General features: G+C 43.0%; 1 protein-coding gene across 1 annotated transcript; it reads left to right on the top strand.

Annotated features, from left to right (window-relative positions):
- The first annotated feature begins 9 nt into the window (after positions 1-9).
- On the top strand, positions 10-8,118 carry ndufs8a (NADH:ubiquinone oxidoreductase core subunit S8a). The gene is made up of 7 exons (XM_029673635.2): positions 10-73; positions 1,980-2,024; positions 2,388-2,453; positions 2,754-2,843; positions 3,173-3,345; positions 6,546-6,674; positions 6,933-8,118. The coding sequence occupies exons 2-7, from the start codon at positions 1,982-1,984 to the stop codon at positions 7,062-7,064; spliced, it is 633 nt and encodes a 210-aa protein (XP_029529495.1). The 5' UTR covers positions 10-73; positions 1,980-1,981; the 3' UTR covers positions 7,065-8,118.
- Positions 8,119-10,944: the final 2,826 nt, after the last annotated feature.

The following is a 10,944-nucleotide window of genomic DNA, read 5'->3' on the forward strand; positions in this document are numbered from 1 at the left end:
TTCCTGCCCACGCAAATTGCACTTCTCAAATCGTCCGCTGTTCTGGTTTAGAAGGCCAAATAGCGACACGTCGGTGAGTTTTACGTTATTTTATCAACTACATACTTATTTGCAATGGTTTTAAAGATATTTTACAACACATAATATCTTTGTTGATATTTCTACCACCTGTTGGTACTTGTATGACCGCTGCCTTTACAGCTACATAACGTCAGTCATTGGAAAAGTCCTTGAGGATTTTATGGCTAACCGGTTGTTGCTAACCGGCTCGCCAATGCTTGTTAGTACCTATCTAAAAACATGCATTTGTCATAGCGTAAAGCGTTTTGGTGGTAATACATTTTGCTACAATATATCATGTCACCCAGTAAAAATAGCGTTGAACAGGGCCTGGGTCACCTGGGTAGACGGTTGGGTTTTGTTTTCTGGGAAAACATTTGTCTTGCTAGAACACTCATGCCCTCAACTAGCAAGCTAACGTACTAACTAACCTATGCTGTTAACAGATATTCATTTTAGTGTAGTAACGTCTTCTCTCTGTCGTCACAAGGACCAGCAGAGCGCTTGACATAAGGGTCATAATAACAAATACTGTATACCAAACAACGTTAAGGAAATGCACTTCTACATTTTACATAAGATATATCCATGTAATTCTATGATGTCCAAATGTGTGGCTACTGATATCTGCGTTTTCTGTGAAAAAGGTGAGAATCTGTCTCACTTGTTCTTTGAATGTAAATTTGTGTAAGAATTTTGGGGAAACCTTGCTAAATACTTATTTACCATTATGAACACTGCCTATGTTTTTGACATGAAAGATATATGTTACTATTGCAATGATAACAAGACCACTGAAATGATTGTTAATTTTTGTTGTCAAATACTTCATACACAAACAAAAATTCCAAAATTCTATACCAAAATTGCAAATTGTTCTGATTGAATTTAATTATCTTATTAAAACATTAACCCTAGTGAATAACAACAAGAATAACATCTTCCTGAATCTTTATAATAATATTTTTTCAGAGTGAATACAATTGCACTAAAACAGTTTATTTTTTGTATTATTTTATTGATATTTTTTGTATGTTTGAGTATTTTCTTGTTAATAGCTGTGTTTTGTTTTGTTAGACATGTTTGATGTAGCAATGTAAGCGGCTTTTTGTATTATGAATACATTTTTTTTTTAAATTAAAAAGTAAAGGGTCATAATGATCATCACACACGAACGATTGAGTGGCTGCTGCCAACACACTGACTCAACTCCAGCCACTTTAATAATGGGAATTGATGGGAAATTATGTAAAATATATCACTAGCCACTTTAAACAATGCTACCTAATATAATGTTTACATACCCTACATCATTCATCTCATATGTATACGTATATACTGTACTCTATATCATCTACTGCATCTTGCCTATGCCGCTCTGTACCATCACTCAATTCATATATCTTTATGTACATATTCTTTATCCCCTTACACTTGTGTCTATAAGGTAGTAGTTTTGGAATTGTTAGCTAGATTACTTGTTGGTTATTACTGCATTGTCGGAACTAGAAGCACAAGCATTTCGCTACACTCGCATTAACATCTGCTAACCATGTGTATGTGACAAATAGATTTGATTTTAGTAACAAGAACACATACTAACCTCTTAGCTATGGAACTTAGTTAGCTATCTACCTATGGTTTGTTTGTTGACAAACAGACAAGTTATTTGGATGATAACATAAGGCACATCTTTACATTATGTCATGACAAACAAAGTAAGACCAATACATGTTTTCTGAATGAGTGCAATGTATGATCTGGCAACAGGTTTCAATAGGTCAGTGACCTTTAAAAAAATATATATATATGCCAATTTATATGCACATACCCTGTATTGCACTTGCGTGTCACATGATTAATAATTACTTGTTTCTGTTTTTCTTTCTCTACCTCTACCTGTTGTTGACGTGTTCCAGACATGTCTGCGGCGTTGCGTGTACTATATTCTGTGTCCCGGCCAGGTAAGACCTCACCTGAGGGATGGATATTGATGGTGTGGTGCACTGCTTTGGTGATAGAAAAGTCACTCTGGTCATCAACAGTTCAAGAGGAAATTTAGGCTATACTTAGTTATTTGGGGTAAACAGTGGATACAGATACCCAAAACACACCTCAACTATCTATGAAGATACTGATTGTAGGTCGCTCTGGATAAGAGTGTGTGCTAAATGCTCTCAATGTAATAATTTAAGACGAGTCAATGCTGTTAGCTGTCATTGAAGTCTACTTGCTAATTGTTGACCTCTTGTGGTGAAAACACTTCCCCGGTAGCTCCATTCCATCCTCTGCCTTTTAGGTCATAATTTGACTCCTCCCCCCCACAGGCGCCTTTGCGGCTGGACACAATCTGGTGCGTCCAATCAGTCTGTCGGCCCAGAGAGATGGATTCAGTAAGTACGATCTCTTACCCCGGCTCTCAAGGTGCGTTCGTTTTGCATCACTGGGTGGGCGGCATTCCATTAGTCCTAAAGGGAAATCCCCACCCATCTGGGGCACCTGGGAATTCAAAACGAGCACACCCAGTGTCTCTCATACACCTGACCACTGTGATCCCCACACAGCTGCACTTTGTTTGCCTTTGATTAGTATGAATGTTCAGACACTCACTCAACATTAATCTCCCTGTCTTTGTCTCTCTACCTCCCTCTCTTTCTCCCTCTCTCTCGCCTTCTCTCTTCCTCTCTCTGTAGAGTACGTGAATGCTCAGGATCTGCCCACAGACATGAAGTCCATAACAGACCGAGCCGCTCAGACTCTGCTGTGGACGGAGCTCTTCAGAGGTCAGTTTTACTCCTGACTCTTCGTGACACCAACCCCCATGTCTGAAACAGTGCTGTATTCCCTATATAGTCCACTACTTTTGACCAGGGCCAGCAGGGTGTCATTTCAGACACAGCCACTGAATAACCTGGTCCCAGGTTATTTTGCAAACTCCTGTGACACATTTCATAGGGGTTGACAAGAGGGCACCAAAAGAGCAGGGAGACTTTCAATGACTGTGATAAAGGCTACATACTGACAAGTAGAGTTTACCTTAAATCTGTACGGTGCCATTTTGGATGCAGCCAGTGCAGTGTATAACATCACTTCCTGCTTCTTGCTCCCCCAGGATTGGGCATGACCATGAGCTACCTATTCAGAGAGCCGGCCACCATAAACTACCCGTTTGAGAAGGGGCCCCTGTCGCCCCGTTTCCGCGGTGAGCATGCCCTGCGCAGGTACCCCTCTGGAGAGGAGCGCTGCATCGCCTGCAAGCTGTGTGAAGCCATCTGCCCTGCCCAGGTACATAGAAACACACCTGTGGCCTGTTGCACCAGTTGGGCGTAAAAAAGTGGTCATAAATGCTAGGTCAGGTGTAGCTACGTCAGACTTTGTGATCAGAATTCACACCTGTTTGCACCAATCCAAAATAAGACTTGTCGTAGCTTAGTCCAGTGTAAGCATGAGATTTAATGCTTCATAATGATGGTTGCTAGGCTGCGCCCGTTACTAGGCTGTTGCCATCCTCGTGGCAGTTCTAAACTTTGCAAGGCATGTCACTTCCATAGAGAGAACAGTCCATCCCTTTGCATAGCCCACCACTATGCATGAACCTTTTCTTAACCACAACTAGATAGATCCATAAAGAGTTACTGTGGGAATTAATGATATATTTTTTTAACTTCTATTTAAATCAGGAGCCCATTGAGACAAGGGTCTCATTTTCAATAGTGCCCTGAGGACAACATATTCAACTCCAACATTCCGCCATAAAGTGTGTGTATATACACACCTTCGCATTCAAGGGTTTTTCTTTATTTGTACTATTTTCTACATTGTAGAGTAATAGTGAAGACATCAAAACTGAAATATCACATGGATTATTTATTTATTTTACATTTAACCTTTATTTAATAGGCAAGTCAGTTAAGAACAAATTCTTATTTTACAATGTTGGCCCACCGGGGAACAGTGGGTTAACTGCCTTGTTCAAAGGCAGAACAACAGGTTTTTACCTTGTCAGCTCGGGGTTTCGATCCAACAACCTTTCGGTTACTGGCACAACGCTCTAACCACTAGGCTAACTGTCAGAATCATGTAGTAACCAAAAACTTATGATGGAAATATCTAAATATATTTTAGGTTCTTCAAAGTAGCCACCAATTGCCTTTATGACAGCTTTGCACACTCTTGGCATTCTCTCAACCAGCTTCACCTGGAATGCTTTTCCAACAGTCTGGAAGGAGTTTCCCCATATACTGAGTACTTGTTTGCTGCTTTTCCTTCACTCTGCGATCCAACTCTTCCCAAAACATCTTAATTGGGTTGAGGTTGGGTGATTGTGGAGGCCAGGTAATCTGATGCAGCACTCTCACTCTCCTTGGTCAAATAGCGCTTACACAGCCTGGAAGTGTTGGGTCATTGTCTTGTTGGAAAAACAAATGATAGTCCCACTAAGGGAAAACCAGATGGGATGGCGTATCGCTGCAGAATGCTGTGTTAGCCAAACTGGTTAAGTATGCATTGAATTCTAAATAAATCAGACAGTATCACCAGCAAAGCACCCTGACACCTCCTCCTCCATGCTTCACAGTGGGTACCACTTATAGGGTCATCATCCGTTCACCTATTCTGCATCTCACAAAGACATGGCGGTTGGAACCAAAAATCGAACATTTGGACTGATTAGACCAAAGGACAGATTTCCACCAATCTAATGTCCATTGCTTGTGTTTCTTGGTCCAAGCAAGTCTCTACTTTATTATTGGTGTCCTTTAGTAGTGGTTTCTTTTCAGCAATTCGGCCATGAAGGTGTGATTCACCCAGTCTCCTCTGAACAGTTGATGTTGAGATGTGTCTGTTACTTGAACTCTGTGAAGCATTTTATTTGGGCTGGTAACTCTAATGAACTTATCCTCTGCAGCAGAGGTAACTCTGGGACTTCCTTTCCTGTTTCGGTCCTCATGAGAGCCAGTTTCATCATAGTGCTTGGTTTTTGTGACTGCACTTGAAGAAACTTTAAACGTACTTGAACTTTTCCATATTGACTGACTTTCAGGTCTTAAATGAATGATGGACTGTCATTTCTCTTTACTTATTTAAGCTGTTCTTGCCATAATATGGACTTGGTCTTTTACCAAATAGGGCTATCTTCTGTATACCACCCCTACCTTATCACAACACAACTGATTGGCTCAAATGCATTAAGGAAATAAATTCCACTAATCAGTCAGATACTTAGAAACTTGTATGCTCAGTCAGATTATATGCAACGTAGGACACGCTAGATAATATCTAGTAATATCATCAACCATGTGTAGTTAACTAGTGATTTATGATTGATTGTTTTTTATAAGATAAGTTTAATGCTAGCTTGCAACTTACCTTGGCTTACTGCATTCGCATAACAGGCAGAGTCTCCTTGTGGAGTGCAACGAGAGAGAGGCAGGTCGTTATTGCGTTGCGTTATAACTGTAAGGTTGCAAGATTGAATCCCCCGAGCTGACAATGTGAAAATCTGTCGTCCTGCCCCTGAACGAGGCAGTTAACCCACCGTTCCTAGGCCGTCATTGAAAATAAGAATGTGTTAACTGACTTGCCTAGTTAAATAAAAAACATACCAATTTCCGATTGTTATGAAAACTTGAAATCGGCCCTAATTAATCGGCCATTCCGATTAATCGGTCGACCTCTTGTCTAGATGACTCATCTGTTATTTACCACTGATCAGACCATTTTGATAGCATGTTATGTAGCCTACAACAAGTTGATGATTTTGCTGTTTACTCCTGACCAAAAGCCAATGGCTTGTCCGATGTGATTCTGTTTCAACGAATCTCCGTCTGTATATTTGGTCTCTGGCTGGGAAAATAAGTGGAGGTGGCAGCTCATTTATTCATTCATTTAGCTCATTTATTCATGTTTCTGATCATCTATTCGCTGATCAGAAAATTTTAGCATGCTATAATGTTGCCCAAATCTACAGTATTATTTTGCTAATGACTCGTGCATAGGCAACTTCAAAAGTCAGCGGAGGATGTGAAATACGAACGCGAGATTCACATGCTTTTGAAAATGGATGACTGTTATTTCTATCAGTATTGTGAAGACAGTCTGAATTGAACACCCTACGCCGCCTGCTCCCTGCTAGACCGCTCATAGAAGGCTTGCTCCCAGGTGATGCAACGGGTATAGTTTTTTTGGGTCCGGCGTTGAGCGCATTTTACATCTGACATAGTTACGGCCCAACTGGTGCAACCGGCCCCTGTAGTGTTTACACTCCTGTACTATTCGCATCTGCATATCCCTAACCCTCCCAGGGCATCAAAACACCTGCACTTTGCTGCGTCCAAAATTGGTGCACGTACATAGACCCCTGCATAGTGCACCCTATAGGCCCTGGTCAAAAGAAGTGCACCGTTTACCGTTTCCTATGTCTGCTATACCACAACACCTTCAGGCTCACTGCCCTAAACGTGATTTAACCACCCCCCATTAAATAGGCCATCACCATCGAGGCAGAGCCCCGATCGGACGGCAGCAGGAGGACGACGCGCTACGACATCGACATGACCAAGTGTATTTACTGTGGCTTCTGCCAGGAGGCCTGTCCTGTTGACGCCATCGTGGAGGTGAGCTGGACCTTTACCTCTCTACTGTGGCCGGTGTCCCAAATGGCACCCTATTCCCTACTTAGTGCGTTACATTTGACCAAAAGGAAATAGGGTGCCATTTGGCACAAAACCCCTCTACCAACCTCTCTTCCTCTGTAGATGTCTGGCTGTTCAGATCCCTGTGACTGAGGTTGGCGTAAAGGACCTGTAAAACTATTTGGTTTGTGTCTCCACTCTCATGCTTCTTCCACCCTCTTTCACCTCTCTCTCCCTTAGGGCCCCAACTTTGAGTTTTCCACAGAGACTCATGAGGAGCTGCTCTACAACAAAGAGAAACTGCTCAATAACGGAGACAAGTGGGAGGCTGAGATTGCTGCCAACATACAAGCTGATTACCTTTATCGATAGACTGACTGGTGCGCAGATACCCACACACTGACCGACTGACTGACCATACTCTGTTGATAACCATGAAACACACAGATGCGGTATGACAGACTGGCACACACATTGTATAGATATTCGCCTCTTTGACACAGACACACGTCCATTCATACTGTACAGTTGATCCAGATCAATGGTTCACACCCAGATGTGTTTCCAGAGATCCAGACAGCACTGTTTTATCTATATTGCATATATCTATACTGCATAAATATTGAATGGGACAAATAAACCGCAGGAACCCACAGCTCTCCAGAACGAGGTCTGTGTAGACCACTGTATTAATAAGCTCAGTTCACCCACAGAGAGAAGCACCCTCAGACTCCTGTACCAGCAGCCCGCCCACATATGCCTATCCTGGGGCACATTCAATAGGGATACGTTGTGGAAATTTGCAGAAAGAAATGACATGAATGGAGTTGACATGATTCTTTATTCTACTTGTCAGAGAGGCATGTTTGTTCTACGTACCATATTTCTATCTGAATGTTCCACAGTGCTGTGCCCTACTGAACACACCCCTTATGTCTTTCCTCAACAGTACTGTTTATCTGATTCGAGATAGATATTGCTCCTAACCACAGACCTAGGATCAGATTTAAGTAACCTTAACCATTAGGGGCAAGGAAATAAATCTAACCATGTGTTAGTGGTTAGGGACAACTACCTACTTTGTCCCAAATGGCATCTTACCTGCTATATAGTGCACTACTTTTGACCAGGGCCCATAAGATTCTGGTCAAAAGTAATGCGCTATTTAAGGAATAGGGTGCCATTTGGGATGCAGTCCTACTGTTTTTAAGGGCAGAGTGTTATCATTTGGTCAGAAAGCATTACACAACCAGTTGGTACATGATACTCAGGCTCGATTATAATATCCTCAAACTAGTAGATATATTAGCCTGCTGCAAACACAAAGTTAAATGGGGGTTTGTTGTCATGAGAATTGTACAAAGGTTAAATACTTGTGGACTTCAAATTATGAAGAATAAATATTGTTCTGTCCGAAGTTTTCAAATGGCGTGCAGTGTTGTCTTTTAAAGTCCCAATGCAGTCCAAATGTGATTTCCTGTGTTGTGTTTTTTTTAAATATACACTGCTCAAAAAAATAAAGGGAACACTAAAATAACACATCCTAGATCTGAATGAATGAAATATTCTTATTAAATACTTTTTTCTTTACATAGTTGAATGTGCTGACAACAAAATCACACAAATTATCAATGGAAATCAAATTGATCAACCCATGGAGGTCTGGATTTGGAGTCCCACTCAAATTTAAAGTGGAAAACCACACTACAGGCTGATCCAACTTTGTAATGTCCTTAAAACAAGTCAAAATGAGGCTCAGTAGTGTGTGTGGCCTCCACATGCCTAAATGACCTCCCTACAATGCCTGGGCATGCTCCTGATGAGATGGTGGATGGTCTCCTGAGGGATCTCCTCCCAGACCTGGACTTAAGCATCCGCCAACTCCTGGACAGTCTGTGGTGCAACGTGGCGTTGGTGTATGGAGCGAGACATGGTGTCCCAGATGTGCTCAATTGGATTCAGGTCTGGGGAACAGGCGGGCCAGTCCATAGCATCAATGCCTTCCTCTTGCAGGAACTGCTGACACACTCCAGCCACATGAGGTCTTGCATTAGGAGGAACCCAGGGCCAACCGCACCAGCATATGGTCTCACAAGGGGTCTGAGGATCTCATCTCGGTACCTAATGGCAGTCAGGCTACCTCTGGTGAGCACATGGAGGGCTGTGCGGCCCCCCCAAAGAAATGCCACCCCACACCATGACTGACCCACCACCAAACCGGTCATGTTGGAGGATGTTGCAGGCAGCAGAACGTTCTCCACGGAGTCTCCAGACTCTGTCACGTGCTCAGTGTGAACCTGCTTTCATCTGTGAAGAGCACAGGGCGCCAGTGGCGAATTTGCCAATGTTGTTGTTCTCTGGCAAATGCCAAACGTCCTGCACAGTGTTGGGCTGTAAGCACAACCCCCACCTGTCATGGAGTCGGTTTCTGACCGTTTGACCAGACACATGCACATTTGTGGCCTGCTGGAGGTAATTTTGCAGGGCTCTGGCAGTGCTCCTCCTGCTCCTCCTTGCACAAAGGCGGAGGTAGCGGTCCTGCTGCTGGGTTGTTGCCCTCCTACGGCCTCCTCCACGTCTCCGGATGTACTGGCCTGTCTCCTACGTTAACAGACACAGCAAACCTTCTTGCCACAGCTTGCATTGATGTGCCATCCTGGATGAGCTGCACTACCTGAGCCACTTGTGTGGGTTTTAGACTTCGTCTCATGCTACCACTAGAGTGAAAGCACCGCCAGCCTTCAAAAGTGACCAAAACATTAGCCAGGAAGCATAGGAACGGAGAAGTGGTCTGTGGTTGCCACCTGCAGAACCACTCCTTTATTGAGGGTGTCTTGCTAATTGCCTATAATTTCCACCTGTTGTCTATTCCATTTGCACAACAGCATGTGAAATGTATTGTCAATCACTGTTGCTTCCTAAGTGGACAGTTTGATTTCACAGAAGTGTGATTGACTTGGAGTTACATTGTGTTGTTTAAATGTTCCCTTTATTTTTTTGAGCAGTGTAATTCTGGCTACATGTTGACTCAGTGGTGCTTCTCCGTGCAGGTCGTGGGACCGGGGAGAGAGGCACACTCTGTAAACAGGAATAGGTGCATCACCTGTTACTGAGCTGGCAAACATTAAGCGTGTGCCCTTGGGCCACTACTCTACTACCACATGTCTACAACACAAAATCCTTGTGTGTGCATGTCTCCTCTTCACAGTCCCCGCTGTTACGTAAGGTTTATTTTGATCTGTTTTTTAAATCTAATTTTACTGCTTGCGTGAGTTACTTGATGTGGAATAGAGTTCCATGTAGTCATGGCTCTATGTACTACTGTGCACCTCCCATAGTCTGTTTTGTTTAAGTTAGTGTGTAGTCATTAAAATTATATTGTGCCCATTTTTCAGATCTGCCAACCGGCTCGGTGTGACCGTCTTTCCACCAAGCTGTTCCAGGCCTGGAGTGGCAGGCTGGAACTTCCAGAGTCTTGTAGACCTGAAGCAGTGTGATGTGGTCCAGGTATTTATCACACACAGGTATCACTCAATCAATCACTCTGTTTCGTTGTATAATTATTTCAACTTAAGAAAATTGTTCCTCTCTCTTTTAGATCTGACACCCCTATTAGCTCAACCACAGTCTTCACAGCTGCAGTCGTCTGCCCCTGCATCTGCTACACCGGCCACGACGCGTGATAGAGGTAATTATCACATGCACACTCTCCCTCACTTGGGGCTGTATTCAATCAGGTCCGCTTTAGCCGACATCCCCATAGAGGTTGTTCTGGCGGTGTCTGAGGTGGAACTGTGTTAGAGCTGGCAAATCCACAAGCTGCTCCTGGCATTATACCTAAAGCCGATATTGCCATTGGCTGCACGGAGTCGCATTAACAGAAATCTCATGCAGCCCTGTTTACAAGTTAGAACACAGCAATTTGAGATGCAATCTACACCTCGATTAGGCTGATAGAAATCCTCATTATTTAGTTGAATGATTTTGAATTTGAGCTGCGTTATTTCTATATAACCTACACTTTCTCATTCTGAACTGGTAAGGAGAGTAGGGCGGGAGTAGTTTTGTGACAATGATTTGACAGATCCCACGCAGTTACACGTCAGACATCACCAAAACATCAGCTTTGCGGGAGTCGGCTTTCGCCGGTTAACGCTTTATCCGATTGAATCTAGGCCTTACACTCATTCAGTCTATTTAGTTGTATGATTATTGTCAGTTAAGAAAATTGTGCCTCTGTCTTTTAGATCTG

Source organism: Oncorhynchus nerka, linkage group LG11 (assembly GCF_034236695.1).
Source record: "Oncorhynchus nerka isolate Pitt River linkage group LG11, Oner_Uvic_2.0, whole genome shotgun sequence".
NCBI classification, from domain to species: domain Eukaryota; kingdom Metazoa; phylum Chordata; class Actinopteri; order Salmoniformes; family Salmonidae; genus Oncorhynchus; species Oncorhynchus nerka.

What these genes read in the sequence shown, in the direction of transcription:
- ndufs8a (XM_029673635.2), top strand. Translation starts at nt 1,982, where the DNA reads ATGTCTGCGGCGTTGCGTGTACTATATTCTGTGTCCCGGCCAG. An exon ending in GTGGACGGAGCTCTTCAGAG is followed by an intron (nt 2,844 to 3,172) that starts GTCAGTTTTACT and finishes TTGCTCCCCCAG; the next exon opens with GATTGGGCATGACCATGAGC. An exon ending in AAGCCATCTGCCCTGCCCAG is followed by an intron (nt 3,346 to 6,545) that starts GTACATAGAAAC and finishes CCCATTAAATAG; the next exon opens with GCCATCACCATCGAGGCAGA.